The 24170-nt window shown below is 39.7% G+C and overlaps 1 protein-coding gene across 2 annotated transcripts in view; it reads left to right on the top strand.

The window, feature by feature from the left end:
• NETO1 (neuropilin and tolloid like 1) overlaps positions 1–4948 on the top strand; it is a 76394-nt gene extending 71446 nt beyond the window's left edge. Inside the window, exons 10-11 of one of the 2 annotated variants that reach the window (XM_010971938.3) lie at positions 714–788; positions 1659–4948. In XM_010971938.3, the coding sequence (XP_010970240.1) occupies positions 714–774 (61 nt within the window). In that variant the 3' untranslated portion in view covers positions 775–788; positions 1659–4948. Of the gene's footprint in view, positions 1–713 lie in introns of both variants that reach the window. The other variant, XM_074355290.1, reaches the window with a different exon arrangement.
• The last annotated feature ends 19222 nt before the right edge of the window (positions 4949–24170 follow it).

Here is a 24170-nt window from a genome sequence, read left to right as displayed (position 1 = left end):
TGAAGATTATGGTTTTAATTTATATTACAAATTTATATTGCTAATTTGCTTTCACATGGTCATAAACATTACTCCAATTGATATTTACATATTTTAAGATATGAAATGATATTTCAAAATAATTGCCTTACCAAGATGGTTAACCCATCTTGTTGAATAATTTTAATGTAAAAATAACATATTTTGCAATATAATGTATTATATTTTTGGTATGAAAATGACAATACTTTTTTCCACGTATCACATAATACTTCTATTACAAATTGCATATGATAGCATGGTACGCTGAAATACTAAACATTTATATTTAAATGTAGCAAGGATTAGTAGAAACATTTTCCTTTTAATATGAAGACAATATTATCTATATTGGTTATTAGCCCTAAAATGAAAAGTCTTGAGGAAAGAAAATTTAAATTTAGAAAAAAATTATTTTGAATCCCCAGATCCAATCTATTCATGTTTTGTTTTGCATGTTTACTAGCATTCAGTTTATTTTATGAACGTACAGACTTTCTCAATTCACTTTACATCCTCAAAACCTGAACTATGTTTAGTTGGTTTAATATTTTTGCATGCTGATGGGAAAAAAAATCTATTTCCACCGTTTTATGAATTTTTAGGAATGCTTTTAAGTAAATACACGTGTGAATTTTTTTTTTTTTTTTTGTGAAAATATTACTTTGTTGAATGAAATAGCCATAACATTCCAGGTTCTGCCTCATTGGGTCTCTAAGCAAACATGAATCTGAATACAACACAACTAGGGTCTAAAAAGAAAATTCAAGGTAAGCGAACGCCCTCGGCTCCTTCTCCCAGTTTGTTCTGTTCTGTTCCGTTCCGTTCTGTTTTGTTGCGATTGTCTTGTAGTTTTTTAGGGAATGTGCTATTTATTCATTATTTCTCGAGATACGTGCTTCACAACACCTTACAATTTGAAATATAACAGATTCAATGCTGATGGAAGAATGCCTCTTAGTAGACGTATCTTTAAAATAAATGTTAATATTCTTACCATCAGGCGTTGTACCACAACGTTATTAAAAACGAGAAGTCAGTAAGTCAAATTTTACATGTTTTAAGGTAAAGAGACAAAAATTAGTGAACTAAAACAAATACCAGAAGCAGCCCAAGATTTTCATAATTAAAAACTCGAATACTTTCTCAGTATAACTGAAGCCAATGTGTAAAACTGGTAATAATTGTATTGATTTAATTTGGCAACATTCTGCTCAAAACGCATATACTAAACATTTGGTGGGACTTATTCAATTTGTGCACTCTTACGTTTGCATGACTATGTAGCTTATTTCATCAAAATTAAATGCAGCATGTTATGTCAAATTTTATGGTATAAAATTTGAATGCTTGATGATGTAAACTGTTCCATAAATACTAGTTGTCTCTGTGTACATTTATTTTGTCGTTGGGTATCACACCGGCTTTATTTTTAGCACTTGATAGTCAATATCTCTATCAGACTAATTTGTCTCCAATTAAATTTGCTTGACAGTTAATCTCTTCAAAACTCTTCAGACCTATCAACTATTCTTGAATTAGGTGAATGCAATTCCATGCTCTATATTACCGTGATAAATTGGTGTCTTTGTATGCGTATTTCATTGGGAGAAAATGTTTTAACTGTGTTTTATTTTCAGAGAAGAACTATTTATACAAACATGGGGACTGTGAAAAGAAAATTCTATAGTGAATTGTGAAAAGTGGACATATTTCTAAATTCATTCCACTGCCTTTACCCAAACTTAAGAATTACAGACATTTGTTATTCCTTCGGCAAGACATCCCAGCTGCACAATGATATGTTCATTTCGTAATTTGGTTGCTGGCCACCAAGTGCTCCTTAGTCTTTAAATACATTTTGAGATTTACTGGAAACTTGAAGAAGAAATTAGTTGCTGATTAAGACTATCCCAACTTTATTTTTACCATCAGTTTCACTTTGTTTCTATGTTGTTTTATGTCTTTGTTAGGTAACTGTACATTGTGTGATATGTGAAAAAACACGATTTTGGATGAACCTTGTGTTACATGTACATTGTTTTCATTATATAGACTGCTTGAGAATAGTGCGTTCCAGAGTGATTTTGAACGTGCTACAGTGAAAAGTGAGAATATGGACCATGGAAACACCAGCTAGAGGTTTTATGGACTATAAACATCTGTTGTTGTATTATGATTAAATACAGCCAAAAGTGATGAGTAAAATTACTAGACTGCAATAAGAAAAAATCTCATTTTTTGGTCTTTCCCATATACCCCTATTTCCTTTTTGTTTTTGATTTTTTTTAATCAAAGGAAGATATCGAGTTTCAGAAATAGTTTTGAAATCAGGTATTTTGCCATTCATACCCTTCAACAGAAATGATTTTTGATTAAGCACTTAGCAATATGATTGAATTGGCAGTTTGAGAAAATACCCTGCATGTCAGTACTGGATATTTGAGTTGGAAAAATATCCTTTTTATGAGACACATTGTAAAAAGCATGCATTCTCCAATACCGCTGTTACTCTTCCATTTCCTTGTGTCATATGCTTGCTACTTGTAACTTTTTATATAAAGATATATAAAAATGTATAATAATTTCCTAACTTGAGTTAAGAAAAATGTTTTCTTCTATTAGAGTGATTAAAAACTGACTTACGTAAGAACACACTTTATATCAACCCTTTCCACCTTTTAGGCTACAGGATGTCCCTTAGTATTAAAGCAGACTTCTTCAGACAGATTTCCCTAAAACTTTGTGAAATATTTTTTTCTCCTTTTAGAATAGGAAGGTCTTTTCTAAATGTTTTAAAATCACAGGCCCTTTTATGACCCAAATTAAACCATTCGGAGTTGTTCCTTATACTTAGACACACATATGATTGCTGAAGACTTACTAATTATGATGTCTTTAATATAAATAAAGAAAAATAATATTATAATATATTAAATTGCTGTTGAATTATATAAACACTCTAAAGTTTGATTTAGTAGGTGGATACTTTTAAAATATTGAGTGTGCATTCTTGGGAAATAATTAAAAAATTTTTTTAAACACCAAATTACTATAAATCTGCTTACCATCATTTCCAAAATTGCTAAATTCTCTAGGAGTTTGTCCTTCCGATAGCAAGGCCATCTGGTCTATCACAGTTCCACCTTGGTAACTCAAGCAGGCGCTACAGACCCAGGACATGATTTACTCACATACATCCCTGTTAGGCATTCAACTTGACATGTGTTAAAAAAAAAACAAATAAATGAGAAAGAAAATTAAATTTGATGATAGAAAAATTAATCATCACAGCAATTCTGAATAGTCTGTATTGAAAAAATATCAATCTACAGAAATAATTACTTCCATGAATTTGATAAACTGATGAAGAGAAAAAAATACATTGAACATTATAAGGAAATTGTTCTTATTGTTTTGCTACGTATTTTATACACATTGATTATGCCACAATTTAGCCTTTTTATTTGACTTTGCTAATTCATTTATTCCCAGGCCTATTGTCATGCCCTTTATTTCAAAGTTAATGCGTCCAGAGATTTTTTTAAGGTGATTAGCCATATTTTGTATCACTGTCTCTATTTAGAAATCTTCATAGGGCCCTTTACGCTTATGAATGAATAATTTCAAAAGAAGTATGACATCCATGTGAAGCGCTTACCATGCACTGTCCTTGAGCTGTCCACACTGTCCACACTGTCCACAGTCCTTCTGTCTCCAGTTCTTCCTGAAGGTGTGGAGTGCTGATCTGCTGGGTCGCCACCAACAGGACATTTGCACCAGAAATCAGGGACTTAAAAAAAAAAAAAAATCCAGCTGCACTAAGCGTAATGATTAAAATGAACTGCTTACACATATTTAATACACAGCAGCTCCATGGGCAAACAATATTTCAAGTGAAGAGCAGACTTCTTCAGTGGTAATGCTGGAAGGTACAACTATGGGCATTGCACAATCATAAAAGGAGTCAGTGGTAACTCCGAGGCAGGGGACTGGAGGCATCCTCTGGTCCTGGGGCTCAACTCTTGATGCTGGATCTCGGTTGGGAGTGTGGGGCTCCACATGCCTGCACGTCCCCTGCAGGGAAGTCTTGAAAGGCCAGCACTGAAATCTATCAACACATTAAAAAATTCCTATTTACTGGCTACATCGGAATCGTGTCACCTGAGTATCAACATTTGGTTTATATTCAAATGGGAAGACACGTGTGGATAAGAAATGAGATACTTCAAGACTTTCAAGATGTTTCAAATAAATTTCTCTTAATAAATAACTTTATTTTTTGATAGAGTGAATTCAAATATTATTCGCACAAGTGCTTTATTAATCCCATAAGATGTTTTCTGATAGGGTAATTATATACCGTGTCAGTCAATTTGAAAGGAACTTCTTGTTTCATTTCTCAATGTTTGAATTCACTTGCAAAGTCTGGGAGGCAGGTCGTGATTATGTGCAACACCTTTGAAACTCTGAACTGAGCTTCCACTTCTGTCCAAGTGCACTTTGTTTGGTTGCCTAACTCGACGTTGGTGTGCTGCGTTGGAAATACGATTTTTTTGTACCTGATTTTATACACATGCCATTTTTAATGCATCATATTGGAAAAATAGACATTTGCAATGTTTGATTTGCCGTCATTAAGTATCATTTGATTAGATAATTAAAATGTGGATACAAACCTAATTGGAAATCAGTGTCTTTGGGCTTTTAAAGGAGAGCAGTCCATGTGATGGAGATGCTATCTTTTGTTTTGCATTTTATTTTTCCACTAAAAAGATTTTGTGGGTCTGACTCCATAAACCATTATTCTCGGTGTTTAATAAAGTTAGGCCTTTGACATTTCTTGAATAGTCACTTAACCTAGTTCATCAATTTTTTCTAACTTTTTTTTCCTTCAGGGATTTGGGTTTTCTTCAAATCTGATAGCTTTTAAAAATTCCACAGATGGGTTTTTCCTCAGCCTCAGAATATCTTCATAAATTGCAAAATGTGATACTGGTCCCTGTTACCTTAAAGTCATGACAAAAAATTCATTGATCTTTGGTGGTAAAATAAATAAGAGCATTTTCTCTTACTATGAAGTTTGGATATTTTGGTGATGAACATGCGGCTCGTCAGATTCCAGCTCTGGAGGGAAGTTAAAGAATTAAAACCTTCTGAATCCTAACTGCATACGATGTGAAAAGCAGGTCTCGGTTTTGTCCAACTTCCTTGAAGCAAGTTCATTTCTGTGCACATCTCTCCGTGCATCCTCCCACCTTGGCCCACTTCTTATCCACTTAGCTAATGATCCCCATTTCTCTCAAAGGTGGAATAAAGTAGCAGAATAAGATACATTGTTAAAATAGCCAGAGATATGTGTTTATAGATAATCGTGTTTAATAAATCAGAGCCCTTTGTTAACGCAGAATTATCCAGACTAGTCTTCTTAATGAGCTTGTTTACATCGTACTGCACATTTCTTTCACTGAATTTACATCATTCAAATGCATCCAACAGTGTGATAAAAATAACAAGTCCAGGGGACTGAGGTCAGGCACTCATAACATCTCATCTTTTTCTATTGCGGCCTCTGGTATGTGTTATTAAAGAAGTAAATGCCTTCTTAATATGCCCTTAATTCCTCAGAGGTAGTCATAATAAACTCAACCTGCTTCAGACTTCAGACTGACTAGGGCTGGTTTCCAGAGAGTTCTTATTCCTGCATTGGTATGACTGTCACGTTAAACCATTTCTTTGCATCCATCATTGTGCAGTCAGCACATTCTTATTTAGTCCCAAATTCTATCATCTCTCCAAACTCTGAGGCATCTTGCTTTACATTGGTTCATTCTTTGAAAAAAAAAAAAACTTTTTTTTTGCCTTAATAGTCACAGATCTAGACACAAATGTAGAAAACATAGCATTTAATATCAATATAGCCAGCTTGTTTTGAACTGGTGCAATCTGTATACCAGGCTTCTTCCTAAGCACTTTGGGGATGAAAACAAAAGTTGGCAAACTAGTAGGGAGCATAATTATAGAGCCTTATAGAAGGAAGTTTCCTTTGAGGAGCTCAGAAAGGAAAATGAAGCTCAAAATTATTTGCTAAGCTTTCCATCTTGAAGGGCTAATTAGCTCCTTCCCGCTAACCTCGCGTGGAAGATGAAACACAGTCAGCTGTCAAGAGACTACAATGCAGATAACGTTTTATAATAAAGCAGTTAGCAGCTTAGATGTTAGGATACAGTATATTCTCAAGGAGATCAAGAGGGGCTTAATGCGTAGTTACTCTTCCAAGCAGCTCTTGAAGATTGAAGACCATTGTCAAATAGTGGAGCAGGGAGAAATTCCTGCCAAGAGAGTTTGGGGCAGGGACTAGTCTCCCAAGGCCCCGTGTCTGAGCGGGAGGTACGAGGAACCTGAAGAAGTAGCTGCAGCGTCCTCGGAAGAGCAGGCTGGCGTTTGCATCCTGACCTCCGAGTGCGGGTAGCGCCATCCGAAGGAGCTCGCATCTTACTCAAGGGAGAATGCCAATGTCTCTGGACAAAATACGGCTTAAAAATTGTCTTTGAAGGAGAATCGTCTGACAGCAGTGTGTTTGCTGAACTGGATGAAACTGGGATAAATACAGGAAATCAAAACAAGCCATTAAAAAAGAATAATCGATGGATGTTAGATATCCAGAAATTTCTGTCTTGGTTTCTATTTATTTTCTACCTTTTTTTTTTTTTTTTTAATTTCAAGATTATGGTTGGGTAACTAGTCAAAATACTGAGTGTTCTATGGTAAGCACCACTCTGAGGGTTTTCCGTGTAAGTCTTCCTTTAGTCGTCTCAGCAATTCTGTGACTAATAACAGTAACACTTGGTAGAGCTGTTGTTTGTGGTGTTGTTCCATCATACACACGAGGAAACTGAGGGAGTCTGGTAGCTTTTCTAAGATTGCACAATAAGGAATGATAAATCCGGGTCTGAACTCAGGCCGATTAACTCCACAGTCAGCCAGCAGTTCTCACCGATGTGAACACAACTCTTTCATATTCGATGTCGCGTGTTTCACTGTGAGAAGCTGATGCTTTTTCATAGAAACCCCATACTGTTGTGTTTTCTCATCTGCACAAATATGTATTACAGCAACTTCTCCCCGCCCGATAGCTTTTGGGGACAAAATGACAGTGCATTGGAAGATAATTTTTATACCTTATATAATATATTATAAGTAAATCATTTTTCCTAAATCATGTGTAAACTTCATTTTGTAATCGACATGCAGCAAATGCATCGTCTGTAAAGAGCAGCAATGGAGGACACCTTCCAGCCTTCTCTCGTCCACAGGGACAGGTGCACTTCCGGGCCCCGCGGAGGCGTACTTCACCTGGATGGCCTTTTCCTGGGAGCTTACTTTCCTACATCATCTTATTGAACAGCATGGAACTCCGGAGCTCCTCAGTGACCCCCAAAGCCCTAGTCATCAAGTACAAACAGAAATACTAACACGTGACAGAAAATCCTGCTTTTTAATCCCAGACAGTTGTTAGGTATAAATTTGCACGTGGGATAAGCAAGCAAATAGATAGGTACTCTATCTATTTGTGAGTCTGAACCGCAGTCTCACAACCACAATTACGGTATAAAAATGTGGTATAACGCAGTGAAAACAAGCTTTTCAACAGGACGAATTCAAACTCAAATTTTACCTTTGCTTCCGACTTGTCACGTGCTCTCAGAAATGTTGCTTGACTTCTCTGAGCTTCACTTTCTTGATCTGTTAAATTGTCTAAACCTGAGGAAGAAAGTTGCTGTGAAAGTCAGAGACGGCACCGCCCACAAACAAACAGCCCGAGGTCGGCACTGCCAGCGTGGCCGGGAGGCTGCTGTTCTCGTGCTGCTGTCTCGCTCCAGCCCGACTTCTACGCCCGACTTCTGTCTCTCTATGAACCCAGCACTGCTGACAGAGACGCAGCCTCCGTCTCTGTGACCAGCCCCGGGTTCAGACAACTTGGGGGGAGGCCTCACCTTTCAAAGGCGCCAATCAGCTGACACCAGTTTAGGAGGGGTTCCTGGGACAGGACCAGGGGGAAACACTGCAGAGGTTCGTTAGATGGAGAAAAGCAAGGCCAGCCACCGCCTCTTAGCTCTTGAGGTGCCACCATTTGGGGTCTATGAGGTTGACCCTGGAAAAGACCCCAACACGCACATGCCCGTATGCTATTCATGATGCGTAATTGAGAACTGCTGATTTCTAGAATGTAAGGATTGAAAGTGGGCATCTGGAAATGACGTTTGGGTATCCTTCAAAGCAGCTGTTCAGTGCATAGTGAATATGGCTCTGTTTAGATGAGCAGATGAGTACAAACTTACATTTAAATAAATAAATAATTTCCTTTGTCACCGAAGCACTGTCCTGACCTGACACCTGGCTTATGTTTTTATTAACCCTTCCTTCTAGAAACTATAGAATTAAGCCAGATTCAAAAGTAAGCCTAAAGAAGGAGTATTTGATAACCATTCTTATAGGCATATTATCTTTCTCATTTAAAAAAAAAAGTTTAATTTGCAGGCTGTGTTTTCAAAGAAAACTCACACAAAAGTACAGAAAAAGATACGTTTAAAAAACACAAAGACTTAGAATAACATTTAAATAGAATTACTTGAAGTACGTATCAACTCAATATACTTATAAACCATGGGTCACACTAGATTTTTATGTTCTTACATATGCTAACTGTATGAATAAAAGTGTCTTTTTTTTTTAAATCACTTTAAAAGGCAGCTTTTCCAAGTAGATCATTATTGTTACAATGTATATGAGACTATGTTTTCATACAATATAGTTGCCCAACTTTCTGAAAGGACAATCTTCATGTGTGAAAGATGAATGAATTCTTATCAATTGGTAATATTAAAGTATTTTATAAAATATTAATGCACTTGTAAGGAGACACATTTTCTCTCGACTCCTTTTCTACAGCCACGCTTTTTCTTCCAACTCTGCTGGGACTTTTATACAACATACAGATATTTCCTGACCTGGTGCTTATTCTTAAGTCACTTGTAAACAAACATCATTATTTTTTAAGAACTGTGCTGGTTGGTAAGAGATTGTATCTCACCTTCAAATCGACTCTGCTCGGAATCAGTAGGGCTGAGACTCTGCAAATGAACCATTGTCTTTGCCAGCTGATCACTGTTCAGATGTCCTAACAGAGGGGCACAGAGGAAGACTGAAAGACACGAGGACCTAAAGGACTTCTACGTCGGCTTCCTGTCCCTGTCAGCTTCCTCCAAGGAGCAGCACTTGGATTCAGCAGCGGCCTCTGGCTTCTTCCTGCACGTGGAGACCCAGCCCCCAGCTCCCCTTGGGGTACCTGCACCGCCGGGTGTGTCCTCCTCAGAGCTCTGAGCCCTGCCTCTGCAGGACTCCTTCTAGACTCTAGATTCTGAAAAGCCCAATTTATTTGCGCTGTTTCCTCAGTCCTACAGCTGGCCTGGTTTTGTACAGCTTTTTATGTTACCTCCTGATTCCCTTTTTGTTTTTCCAGCCTTCCAACCTGTGCAACAGATTCCCCTGCATCACAAGTCCTCTGTTGATGTACCTACTGTGTTTTCTGTTTTCCTGACCCGAGGATGATGATGGATTTTAACTGGAATTTTTTTCATTGCTAAAGGCATTTACTTCAAAATTGTCATCTGAGATCCTTTTGCTTAACTTATGACAACTTTGCCTAATTGAATTTCACACTAGAGAGAAGTCTTTGGCTAAATTATTTCTGGAATATTAGTTCTAGAGCATGAGATATTAAATGATGTATGAGTAATACCTATGTTTATGATGAGCAGGTGTCCCCTTTCATGGGGTGGGTATTTGGGGACTTAAAAGGGAGAATATAATTTATATTAAAATGACATGGAAATGAAAAAGCATCATGGATCCTCTTTCTAATATTATATATATTTACATTCCTGACCTAAACAGCTCTAGTCAACTCTTCTTAATTCATTTATGTGGACCCAAATCAATTCTTCTGGATCTCTAAATTTTTTCTTTATTCTCTGGGGATAAAGTCCTTTTTAAAGGTTGGTTGGCATGGTATGGGCCTTCAGGGGAGACTGGAGACTCTGCCCTAGTCTGTTAGACGTTTCAGAGCATTTACTAAGAGGGTTAATAACTTAAATTCTAACTAATCAGCCGCTGAACTTAGAAAGTTAAAATTTTATAACTTCAATTTTTCACAGGGAATGACTTCAAATCTAATCACCTGGTGATAAGAATTTTAATCTTTCTAAAGTCAACCACCATCAAACTTTTATCTCAAGGGAACAGGGAGACAACTAAATGTGGCTGATTGGTGCACTGAGTAATTTGACTCAGACTGTGGTCTGTCAAAATTGTGATTCCCTGCAGTTTGTGATTATACAGAGGAAAAGATACATTTTTTCTGGCTTAATCAGATGAAACTATAGCTTGTTGTGATAAATGCGTTTCATACAAAAAATACTGACACTACATAAATTTGGATTTTTTTTCCCCAAGAGCACTCTCTCATATGTATTCCTGTTTTTCAAGTAAATCTAGCAAACTTAGTGATTTCCGATGCCACAAAAAAAAAAAAAAAAAAAGAGCTTTATCTCAGAAGAGAGATGACCAGCAAACCATAGCTCTGCATTAAAGTATTAAAAACAAGTAATGGGGGTTGAATGCCCTGTTTGTGTGAAACACTGTTTCAAAGTATTTTGCAGGTATTTACCCAGTTAACCCCCATAACAATCTTAGACAGTAGCTATTATTAGCTTTAATTCACAGATGGGAAAATGCAGTCCAAAGAAGTTATGTAACCAATTCCCAAGCTCATGTAACTCAAAGGTTGTAAGACTTGGATGTAGACGTTGGAAGTCGAGACACAGAAGCTTCAGTCTTAACCATGCATCATTTCACCTGTCACTGCTTACTCATTTCTTAGTTTTAATAAGTGGGAAAGAGAATGTTAGCCACTAACTGAAACCCACTCTTCCTAACCTGGTGAGCACACTCAGAGAGGAGAGACAAGGAACAAAAGACAGAAATCACAGTCAATTCTCCTTGAAAACGTTCTTTTGGAATCCCTGATGGGAATCCCTGGGGAAAATAATGCTGAAACTTCCTTCATATGTGGAACGACTGTAGTGTGATGTGCTGGTCGGTCTAGGGTGTCTTTGGTCAATGAATTTACAATTCATGGATTTATGGTACAGGACCTGCTAAAAGCCGCGAGAGTCAGCATATGACGACCTAAGTGATAAATGACAATGTTTCACAACATATTCATAAATATCTCTCGGTGTAAGAGATGCTCCACTCGCGTCACTTTGAGAGGTCCTATGATTAAACTGTGTCAGATGGTCCCCCAGTAGCTATAAAGGCCGGAAAGGGTTGTGCGTACCCCACCATTACCTCTGCGTGCTTCATAGTTACCTGCATCCTTTGAAGTGTTGGTGAATTTTGATCCTGTGTAACATATGTGATTCTTGTAAGTCTGACTTGAGAGTCTCACCCTTTTTGCTATAGCAAGGTGTTTACTGCAGATCAACTTTTGGAATTCCGAAGCTGTCTGCTCCTTTGGCTTGCCTTGGTAATTATCATGAGCATTGTTAATTTGTTCCACAAACATATCACAAACAACAGCAGCTCATTTAACAAATACTTATCTCATGCCTACTAGGTGCACGGAACAGTTTTAGTCACAAAACAGAGAAAAATATTCACTCTTGTGTGTCTTGCAATCTAGCTGAAGGAAACAGACAATAAAGAACAAACAATAGCAATAAAAACCATATGTCATGTTAGGAATGTGCCTTGACCCACCCCCGCCAAAAAAAGGCATAGTGGAGAATAGAAAGTGTTGGGATACAGAGCTAGTATTTTATGAGGACAAGACATGAGCACTCTGATAGTGTGATGTTGGACCAGCATCTTTTTTTAAACACGTTTATTGTGGTATGATTCCTGTACAGTAAACTGCACATTTCAGATGTACACTGGATGAATTTTGATAGATGTGCACACCAATGAAACCACCACCATCCCTCCCCAAGAGGTGCAGTTTCTGAATTCCCAATTTATCCCTTCTCAGCCCCTTTTAACCTCCGGTAACCGTAAGTTTGTTCTCTATGCGTGTGAGTCTGTTTCTGTTTTGTAGATAAGTTCATTTTGTCCCCTTTTTTAGAGTCCGCATATAAGCAATGTCATGTGGCATTTTTCTTTCTCTTTCTGGCTCACGTCACTTAGAATGATGATCTCCAGTGGGCCAGCGTCTTTAATGAAATAAAACAGTGAGACATGAGTATTTGAGGGAAGAGATTTTGTGGCCAAAGGAGTTTTCCTGGTGTGTCTGAGGAGGCAGTGTGGTAGGAATGGAATCAGAGTGTGACCACAAGAAGAGATTAAGGGAGAAGTAGATGGGGGTGGGGTCAGAGAAGGATGAACAAGCAACACTTAAAAAATTAGATTTTATTCTGCCTGAAATGGGAGGCCACCGAGAAGTGTTAGCAGAGCAGTGGCAGAACACGGCCGAGCTTCATCCGTCCCCTCCGTAGCTGTGCTGGGACCAGTCTATGAAAGAATAAGGGAGGAAGTGGGTGAGAACAGTCAGGAGGCAGCAGTGCAGCAACAGTGCAGGTGAGAGAGGACGGAAGCGCGGTGGTCTGCCAGCGAGCAGCCAGGAAAACTGACGCCACTTTAAACACTCCAAGCGTGAGACACGGATCTAGCAGTTAAGGGCTCACAGAAGCTTTGGAAAGCCTGAAGGGACAGAGTTCAGAGACGTTTCCCCAAAAGTCTCAGCCTGAGGCATCAAAGTAGCTCTGATGCCGAGATGACTCTGCCATCCTCAAGATTCTCTGGAAAACTGCACAAAACCACCTGAGTCTACTGAAGTCGAGTGGGGAGCGTAGCTCTGAAGACCATGCCTGTGCATATGGGAAGACACGCCGGTGCACCTGGCCGGATGTGCCTTGCAGGGTAACACCCACTTCTGTCTCTTCCATTTGTCAAATATTGCAAGAGAGCTTATCACTGACAAGTCATACCATTAACTTATGCTTCTTAAAATTCCTTAAATTATTACCTGCTTGCAGAATTGCTTTCAGTGCAACCTTCTTTTCCTATGTCATTCAGTATTCAGTGGGTTGGTAGAAAGGGAAGATAAATATTTGGTCCTACTCTGCCTCTGGAAATAGAAGTCTACCCCAATGTACTTAATGAATTACTAAATCAAGTTGCTTATTTTTGTATATTTTCTTCCTACAAGTGCACCAGCTTTTCAAGGGAAAGAAGATACACTTTTTGTTTCTGTATCCACAGAACATAGCACCATTCCTGGAATATACTGGATGCACAATGAACACTTTAGGCTGAAGGAAAAAAATTCCATACTATAATAATAATCGTGAGGCAAACTAAGGCCAACAGGCAAAGAGAGTCAAGATGAGCATGTAGTGAGTGTATATCAAGTGATCTACGCTGAGAGAAGAAAATGTCCTTATGAAATTATGATTTGAGTTTGAGTGGGTTTGTGAAGGACGTATTGGACCAAAAGGGCAGGATGTCTAAGAGCAGAAAAATATATAAGAAGCAGGAACTTAAAAAAAAAAGTATTCAGGGCACATCCAGGCTTAAAAGAGCTGAAAAACATTTTGAGTATACCATTTCATTTTTTCTATTAGCTTTTTTTTTAATCAGGGAAATCTTGCAACTATTCATCATGGACTTGGGGAAAAAAAGATTAAGGAGTTATATTCTCTTCAAGGTTTACCGAGAATGATTGAATTGATATGCTTGTATTTTTTTTTCAGATACTGTGACATTTCTTGGTGCAATTCTTTGTAAATAGACAGCTCAATCTTGTCAAGCTCTGAAAAGACACATCTAAAGTCTATCCAAGGTATTATTTTGGAAAATGTGCTTCTTAAAAAACAACACTGCAATCCCAATAAAATTCCTTTAGAACCAGACTTGATCTGTTGCCTTCCGTGGAGCACTCTCAATTTACCTGATGGTCGTGAGCAGGTCGGAGTCCAGCAGAGGCTGGAGCCTGGTCACAGCAAAGGCAAACAACATAGGCGTCTGTTAGGAGGCTCTGGTTTCTCAACAATAGACTCCTGGTTTTCTTATGTCAGAGTCAGCTTTCATTGTGAAAGTGACAAGTTGCTATGAAGTAAGATAAGGTTAACTATAAAGAGATTCTTGGACACACATTGTTTTGTTTAATTGTGTCCTGCCTGTAATTCTGAAGGAAGATATTATTATGTTCTCCATTTTACAGGTGAGTAAACTGAGTCTTAAAGAAGTCAACTGATGTATCCAGCTCACGGAGACAATTAATAGAGGGACTTCCTGAAGTTAGTCTAGGTTTCCCAAAGACAAACTCAAATTCTACCAACATGGTGACTTTGCACATCGAGCCCCTGAGATGTGCTGCTGTTTGATCCCCAGAACCTCACTATAATGTGGATGTAGGTAGCCCCATGTTTTCCCTCAGGAAATTGGTGCTCAGTGACATTATATGATTAATGCCAATGAAAGGATTTAAAACCATTGGGAGGGTTAAAGAGAAAAACAAAACAAAACTATAATAATATGCATGCATCTTCATCTCTGTGAAAACCGATTTTCCCATTGACAGTGAGTGATTCATTTGGCTTCTCTTTACAGGAATTAGATTGGATTGTCTGTTCTTAATGAAGCACCACCGACACTCTCTATAGGACTGGAAACTAGGTTGCACGGTGTTCCTTCCCGCTCTGGCTCAGGGTTAGAGTTTGTCCATGAGAGGAAGTCACATAAGATTTGGAAGGAGAAATAGAGCGGACGTCAGTCTTCTCAGGAGGTTGTGGTGGGCGGATGCAGTGGCCTCTTGGCCGCGTCTACAAACACCCAGTTCTGCTCTGTGCTGACCCGAGATGGAGACTCCGACATCTCTTGAGCTCTGCCTCCTCTCTGACCCCTGTGCTTCTGTGGTACGTCCTTTTGGACCACGTCCCCCATCCTTTAGCTGCTGCTTTCCAGAACATTCTACCCATCTCCTCTCACCTCTGTGGAATCCCCAGTTCCTATATTAAATTCCTTATTCTTATAATGATATAGAAATTCCGTTCCCCTGACTGAGCCCAGATTAAGTACAGGTGGAAGCTCTCGCCTGTGGCCTAATCCAGGTTGCGGTGTTGCCATTAGCGGTGCCGTGATTCCTTTTTGAAAGAAAAAGGATGGTCATCGGGTGGAACGCACTTGAAATTTTGAAAAGATATATATTTCAGTAAGTTTGCTTAATTCAACCCAAGTAACTGTGGGGTGGAAAAAAGATAGAACACATCAGAGAAATAATTAGCATGCGCAAAGAAGCGTGTGTCTGTAAGATAAACAAGTTTCCTTAACTGCCTTTTCCTGCCTAGTGGTGCCTTTGGCCTTGACATGTGGTAAATTGCACACAAAAACGCAAAGGGATTTTGACGTCACCGAAACAGAAGTAGTAATAATATTCTTGTCAATAGCAATGAGACAAAGCCTTCAAACACATTGACAGTGACGTTGGTATGTCACATGTAGACTATATTTTTTAAAGTTTCTACTCTAGAGAATGAACATCATTTTTTATTGTTAATCTGGCTACCATTTATTGAGTACATACAACATTTGACCCACTTAAGTTTATAAAAATTTTTTAAAAATGTATTTTTTGTGATAGGTAATGTAGTGCAAAAATACAAAAATAACACTTTCAGGAGAGCATGTGTTTTAAAAGCCTGGAATTTTAAAATCATACATAGACTGTACACATAAGGTCTTATTATGCACCCAGTGGCAGCGTATTGAACTGTATCTGATGGGAAAGAAACACCGTCTTGTCTGCAGAGTATACAAACCTAACATATAAAATGATGGCACTGTCACCGGTGCTGTCATAAAGATTAATGCAGAGGAAGTCCTTCAAAAACAAAGCCTGATATTAAATGCTCAGTGCAATTACCATTATGAGATTCAGCTCCATCCATCAGCATCCACTAAATAAAGATTAACGGCCTTTATTACAAGTGTTACTTACTCCTATTCCGTCTCTGCCTCTGAGGGATAAAATAATCTTTATCCATAATACTGCTGCCAATTTATTGTGAGTGGAATTACTATCAAGGTATACACAGATTTATAGTTTGACTGTTAATAATCTGATCAAACCGTTTTAGACCAGGCTGTGACTAAAACAGATTACAGACCACTTTTTGTTAGACATAAGTGAGCACTGATTTGTGAATTCAAAATAAAACATATTGAGCATCGCATTTCCAAAAATAGCATGAAAAATAACTAGGTCTATAATACGTTAGATGTGCAGTGAACCGTCCCCCCACAGTGTCATAGAGAATGCCTCTGGGACCCATTTCCAGTTAAGACTATCACTCAGAATGACAACAAAAATACCCAGTTTCTGCCTCTTTGACTTGAACTTCTGAGTTCCTTGCAGTCACCACCGGGAATGAGTTGAATCACACGCAGGCCCAGGAGGAAACCTACCTGGTGATGTCCGCCTTCACAGATGTTCAGAAAGGTCATGCCAAGTTTTAATTGTATAAATCTAAAGAATAAAATAATTGCCTCAGAAAAAAAGAGAAATTGTTACTGTATTCTTGGGAGACTTATGTTTTGGTTACTTAACTTCAGAGCTTCTGTAAGATCCACTCTTCCTGTTTATCCTTGTTGTTTAGCCTTTGTTTTGGCTAAAACATCATGTGTTCCTGGTCTTCACCCGTCTCTCAGTACCTGCGTTCCTGGTGTGTCTGCTGTGTGGCGCTCACGCGCACGTCCCTCAGTCCACCTCCCTGCTGAGGTAGACATTACTCCAATGTGCCAACAGTCAGGACAGAGAACAGTGACCCCTGCAGGCTGGAACTCCGCTGAGGAGTTTGTTTTGATTACCCCTCTGCGTGCGTTCTCTCACACAGCTCCAAGGACATAGATGACTATCAGTGTATGTTTGGTGAATGAACAGATAAATAATACAGATAAAATGTTTTGCAATAAGAGTATATGCTTAGTTTTTTTTTTTTCTTTCCCTCTCAAGGAGCCAGTGAGCATTTTAAATATTCTAGAATGACATCAAGACGGTCAACGTTATCCCAGCACCAGGGCGTTTTTCTTCTAAACTAGCTTGGCAGCCACAAGATATGACCCATGAACTTCAACAGCTCATGCAAACAAACTCCTCTTCCTCACTCCCCTCACATGTCAGGGGTCGGGGGTCGGCTCCCACACCTTTGTGCCCCGTGGTTCTCATTCTGGAAGCCAGTCTGGAAGAGCCCTTTTTGAGGACATGCTATTCTCACTGGAGAGGAAAAAACAAGAGAGTTGGAGGAAACTCAAGTGATATTTCTGACGCTTCTGCTTGGTCTTGGCTGATGCCACATGTGCACACATTCCATCAGCCAAAGCTGTAATGTGGCCAGGCCCAGAATCAGTGTGGAGGGATGTAAAATTGTCTCACAGAGAGGGAGGGAGCAAGTAGTTGGAGACACTAATACAGTCCACCTCATCTCTCTAGAAAGTTGACCCTGTAAGGGAGGTGTGTTTCTGGAAGATATCCCCATTTCAAGAATGACATCCAAGGACCAGGATGCGTTACTTACAGTGTTTAATTAAAATCATAGAAATCGGAAAGGTCTTTGGCATCCAACACATTGAATTCAGGCTCGACCATTAAAATACCTGTGAACTTTATAGGTTTCATGGTTACTTGTCCTTTCTGAATCTTAGTGTCAGTATATGTAAAAAGTTTTTTTGAACGAAAATACCTACCTTATAGAATTTTTGTGCAAATTATATATAAAAATGTTTAAAAGTACCAAGGACAGCTCCAGACTTAGAGCAGCACACACCGCCCTCCTCTCTCTCACTCCCTAGCCTCCAGTCCCCTCTCTTTTCTCTCAAATATCTTTCCTCTCCCTCCTCCTTTCTCTAAATTATCTCTTTGCTGGGATAAACACTTCGTTTCATTGCTTTGTTCAGTAACGTTTGGCTTCCTGAAATCTAGCTCTGAAATCTAAATCTCACCAACTGCCTTTGACACTGAGAGCGGGGGATTTCTTCTCCACCTCCCAGACCTGGGGCTGCAGCTGACTTCCACATCTTCCTACAGGCACTATGTTCTCCCAACCTGCACTATTAGACATAAATCAGGAGTAATTTGGCTTTTTCTCTTTAATTCTAGAGATCTCCTAGGCCACTGCCATTCCTTCAGTCTTTTCCTGTAACCTTCTTCATAAGAAATATATCACAAACATATGAGAACACCGTTACTGGCAGCAAGAAATTCAACTTTTCAATTTCATTCTTGAAAAAAAAAACCTCTCTCTTCTCTCTCGCCCACATTCTTTCAAACCGTCACAGAATAAAGTGACTGTACCATCTTCCAACCTGAAATAATCTGACAGATTGCATCGGAAATGAATCTAAACTTAAATCAAAATATAAAGCTTTAATTAACAAACAGAAGTAATGCTGTACCCATGGACTTTATAGCTTCATGACACGTTGACACTTTGCTGTAATACTTCTCAGACTCGGTCAAAATCAAGGGTTTATTAGCCTGCCTTTTGACTAGCAAGCACAAAAAATAAATATGGGAAATATTTGAAGTGTTATAATGTATGTATAATTATATACGTACATATTATACATATGCAATAGAACTTTTCAATAAAGTAATTTGTGCTTATGTAAAAGCTTTCTCATTTTTATATTTCAAAAAATATTTGTGTCCACTTAACCTTTCAATCAAACACGTTAAATCACAGTTACAAAGTGGAGGCTCTGTGTCAGACATCTATATTGGGACCTAGAAATGTAAATGTGAGCTTTCGTGTTCTCATGAGGAAGACAAGTAACTAGATAGTTGCTGTACCACAGGTTTGACATATATAGAAATATAAAGTATATTTACACTGACAGTGTATAATATAAATATAAATTGAATATTGTGAAGGCAGATAGCTCCCTCTGAAAGTTAAAAAGGTATTTCCTCCGTGCCTGATGCTGGCCTGGTTGTTTTATACACATCACCTTCTTACGGACTCGTGGTGACCAGCATCCTCTCCAGCAGAGGCAGGGGGCAGAGGTAACTGTCCTGGCTACGAAGCCTGTGCCACTAAAATGACTCAGACTAGGAGTCAAAGGAAAATCAGAAGGTCTCCGTGTGAGGAGGCTTGTCAAAGGTTTTCCCAGAACGAGGACAGCTGCTGGTGGTTGGGAAAGGGGACAGTGCTTCACATACTGTGCCTGAGGGGTAGACCAGCCCATAAGGAAGAGGCTAGGGCGTTCCATCTCCATGGCGATGGCCTTGCTCAGATTCCTTTCCTGTGAACCAACATCACCTCTCACCATTCACTCTTGCAAACCAACCTTTGCTGAACACCACACCAGATCTTAGGAGAGACAATGATGAACAAAAAGAGGATGGGTCTCTGACTGAGAGGCTTATAGTCACTAGCGGGTGGAGTATTCACACAAACAGTTGCAAGCTCATGGGCAGAACAGGGTCAGACGCTTGGAAGTTTGGTGTGAGAGGATCGACCTGGTCAGAGCAGAAAGCAGAAGTCTAATTTGTCTGAATCAGTTGAATCTCAGTTACGCTTTTGACCTCTGCATCTGGAAATCACCTACATTTCTGTCACTTCTGCTAGGCAGAGTTTTCTGGACCCATTTTTAAGCTGCTCACATGCTGTTAACGCTAACCACCCCCCTCCCATTGCTTGTTCTTCAACCTTTAAAGGTTTCTAACGTTTCTTTTAGCTTCAATCTGTTCAGGCCACAGTTGATCAACTTTCAACAAAATAAGTTCCTCTTTAAGTATCTTTGAAGTTTCTTTGTTATTTCTTTTCTCAGTCACCACATTTATTATTCCCCATTCATCACCATTACTGACGTTCAGACATGCACATCTTCTAATCTGACACCCCAGATTAATTCATTCACCTTCCTTCTGATGAAGAACTTTCTGGCCTAAGTATTCCTCTAGTGCCAAATTGGTATTTGGAGAACCAGTCTGCGTTACAATAACCTCTGTCTTGACCTGAGGTCTTCAGTGTTATCTTACCTCCCAGATTCACCCTGGGCACCTGCCTGAGAGATTCCGTGTCTCTCTTGCATTCTGAACTATACCTGACTCTCGGTCTGGTGTGGCTGCCCCTCCGTTCTGCTCCTTAGACTTGAATTCTTCTATGATAGCCTGTTATTGTAATGACAGGCTTTCTCAGTTATTTCTCTTCATTGTATTTGAATATTTGGGACAACAGAGGATCCTATTTATATTTCATCACTAAAACTCAGCAAAATTTCTGATGTAGAGTATAGCCAATGAGCGTTTATAAGGTTTGAGTGAATTATTATATATTAAGAGAGAGAAAACGTCCCTCACCCCAATCTTAAGTAAAAATTTTACTAAATATTCTAGTCATGATTTCCTGTATTTTTCTTCAAAAATTACTCATCATTTATTAATAATGAGCATGCATTATATACGAGCAAACTTTTTAAAATCAATTAACCCATCTGAGCTGCATCGCGGTGAGGGAGGGGGCTGTTGGGACTATTTGCTTTTCTGTTACGTAAGAGTTCCCCAAGGATGGGGTGGATGCCATGGGGTTTGTATCCCTGTTGGAATTTGGGGACCAAAGCAGTACGCTTCAGGGGGAATAGCAGAGTGAATTCAAAGGAAAACTGCTTCCCTAAATAACTAAATTGTTAACCAATACTAATTATAGTAATTATAGTATTTCCGTATATAAAGATGATTAGGTTCTTGGAGGTAATAACAAAAATACACGGTTTTCGAGAATTCAGATTTAAGGCGACAACAGAGGGCAAATAGTAAAACTTTCATATAGATGTTAGCATATTTAAGTCATGTTTTCTTATTAATTTTTATTTTCTTTAACTCCTTAAATTATTAACATTTATTTCATTTTGTCCGCAACTTATTCATGGAACAAATGGAACAGTAATAGATATAAAGGTTACTTCTTTCTTTCAGGAAAAAAAAAAGGCAGCGATCAGTCTTAATTAATTTACATCACTAAACATAGTGCACTGACATTGATCACTTTTTATCATTTTTCAAATACTTTTTCATTTCGATCCACACCACCAAAAAACATTCCTTTGCCCTCGGCACCACCATCTACCAGCATATATATTTTGCACACAGAAATATTGCATACACTGCATTTTGGCATATGGTGCATTTTTGTCCCTTCTCAGGAATATTTAATTACTCCTATGCATTTATGATCTAATTGCTAAAACTGAACAGATAAACTGCAGATGCGTGACAATAGTTTATTCCTGTCAAGGTTGTACTCAGCACCAAGGCTAGATGGAAACTAACATTTTTAGGTTACTTTTGTTTTTTTCATTCTTTGCTAGATTTTTGTTACCCAACCCTCTCCAGTTGGTCCTCAACAAGAGTTTTTCTGCCTGGTATCCTCCTAGTCACTAGAATAAGACGGAGTTGGGTTCAGAAGCAAAGGAAGGCTTTATTCTCTGATCAGAGAACGGAGAGGTGCGGGCTGGGGCTGTGGGGCACAGACTCTCCCAGAGCGGCTGTGGGAGGGGCTGCTTTAGCAGGTCCTCCCGGAGCCGGGTTCTCCTGGGGGTGCGGTTCTCCTGGGGGCGGGGCCAGGTGCTCACGGGGGCGGGGCCGGGTTCTCACGGGGGCGGGGCCAGTTTATTTCCAGGCAGCTCTGACCTGCTGTCCACACTCCAGGTTGCAGGGCACGCGGCATCTCTGCCCAGGCCCGCGCCATCCTGAGCAGAGGTGTGGTGCTCGTGGCTTCTGCACACATCGAGCTGTAAGGTCTGGCCGCGGCCACTTTGCACCAGGAATTCTGCTCCGAAGGGCCTGGGTGTGAGGCCTCGGCACGCGATACCCCGTGAACAAGTGACAGTAGACAGCGGAAAAGAAAGAGGTCAGGCTGCATTTTATTACCCAGTTTGTTTTTATTTCCAGGAACTGTTAGCGGGCTTGGCCGGTGACAGTCTCACTAACTTCTCAGTCTTCCGTGGGAATGGCAGGGATTGAAAGTGAAGAGGAAGTAACGTTTTGCCTTCTAATAAATGCAAACTATAGCAGGTGATCCACATAGCACACACGTAAGCTTGTAAAAAGATCGATTGATGGCTATAGTCAAGGCGTCGCCTTACAGAGGAGGGAGCAGCGCGTGAGCTCTTAGAGTCGTCGAGCAAACTGCTGGCTTCCCAGGTGAGAAACCGAGGCCCAGAAAAGTCCAGTGACTTCTCCGTGGTCTCCAGACTGATCTGAGACTACAACCCCATTTTTCACAAGGCCAGTTTGGTGCTGCTGGCCTAAAGCCCACACTGCCTAGGAGGTGAACTCTGTCAGGTAGAAACAAGGTAAATCTCAACACATCAGCAAAGCCGACTTCGTTTCCCAAGACCATATTTTACTCAATACCTAAAAAAACTCAAAGGGGAAGACACTGTCCCTTTAGACAAGAAAAAAGACATACTAGGTCCCTGTAGTCATCATGCCATGAACTTTAATGATTTCTCGGGATGTGCTGGCAGTGGAGAACCTTGGGAGGCCTGGAGGTGAGGGTCCGGCAGCCAGGCTGGCAGAGTCGTTACCAGATCAGAGGACACAGAGCCTTACATGTTGCTGTTGTCAAAGCAGATAAAACACATCCTTTTGGCCCGTGGAGATTTTGGAGTCCGTTCACGAAGCCAGATGGGTTCTAATTAATGCAGTAGCTGTACACAAGCGGACTTCTTTTTTATTCCGAACTGGCAGCCTGAGATCTATTTGGGATTTACCTAATGAGTCTATTCCAGGAAACTACCATTTGCATTAATTATCTCCGGGACAGGAAGAGGAGAGCATTTACAGGGCTGTTAAAACTGAGACGAGAATGACAGGGTCTCAGTTCTCCGAACCTTTTGACTCTTTAAGAATTGTTTTTGAAAAGAAGAATGATATCCCAGGGCCATCTAGAGTTCCTTAGCCCTTGGCGTGTTGCCCCTTTGCTTTAATGTTCAGAGCAGCAGTGTGCCCGGTTAAGTGCTTGCCTCCCTGGCTAGGCGTGGCCCCGGGAATCACTTCCAGTCAGTGACATGTAATAAAGTCTGCTGAGTGGGGATTCTGCAAATGGATTGCTTTTGACCCCAAAGAACAGGACTCAGGTGACCCATCACTTTTGCCTTCTCCTCTTTCCACCTGGGCTGTAGACATGGTGCATGAAGTTGAAGTGGTTATTCTGATTTCATGAGGACAAAGTGAAAAGTGGCAGAGCAGAAGAACGATCAGAGAACAAGACTGGGTGGCCTCGGGCATCCATGCACCCCTCGGGGCTGGCACTGAGTGTAGAGACCAAATCCCCATCTGGCAAATCAGCTTCTCGTGGACACCATGAACGCCATGGGTGTTTAAGCTCTCCCTGAAATATTTTTGTCAATTCAATTAAAAGAAAAAAGTCATCTCTCATTGGTCACTTCTGCTTGCGTATGATGATGAGTTTGCCCATTGTCATGAAAATACAGGTGAAAAAAAATCAACCTCTTCCTTTTCTATGAACACGTCTAAGACCAGCTCACACAGAGCGTTTGTAAGGAAGCGTTTCCTGAACAGGTAAGTACATTTTAATTGACGATCACAGGAAGTGTTTCAGATTGTCGAGCCCCAACACACACTCAAAGTCACATAGCAGAGATTTTAAATGTTGTCTTTTTGAACCCCACGAAGTGGAGACTTTCTTAATAATTTTTCCATGTAATGACGAGGGTCTTATCCCCCCCGCCCAGATACCCTCTGCGTCCCTCAACTTTCACTCTTATGGTTTTACATAACTGCCTTTTGAAAGCTTGAAAGCAATTCCTGCTCTTTATCTCACAAGCAACAGTCTGAGTTTCTGTTTTGAAGCCTGGCTTCCGACCGCCGCTGTGTCTTCAAGTATTATCTGTTTGCTTGTTTATATATTTTTAGAAAACATTCGTTGTTTTGCTAAGAATTTCAGTATCAGTTATTAAAGCATAAGGGCTGCTTTCACTCTGTTGTAAGTAAAGGAGCCGTGCACGTGCACGTGTGCTAGTATGGATTTACGCCTAGCTTTGCATTTCTAAAAAACGTCCATTTTTGT

Source organism: Camelus bactrianus, chromosome 30 (genome assembly GCF_048773025.1).
Source record: "Camelus bactrianus isolate YW-2024 breed Bactrian camel chromosome 30, ASM4877302v1, whole genome shotgun sequence".
NCBI lineage: Eukaryota > Metazoa > Chordata > Mammalia > Artiodactyla > Camelidae > Camelus > Camelus bactrianus.
This window is presented reverse-complemented; position numbering and strand designations above follow the sequence as displayed.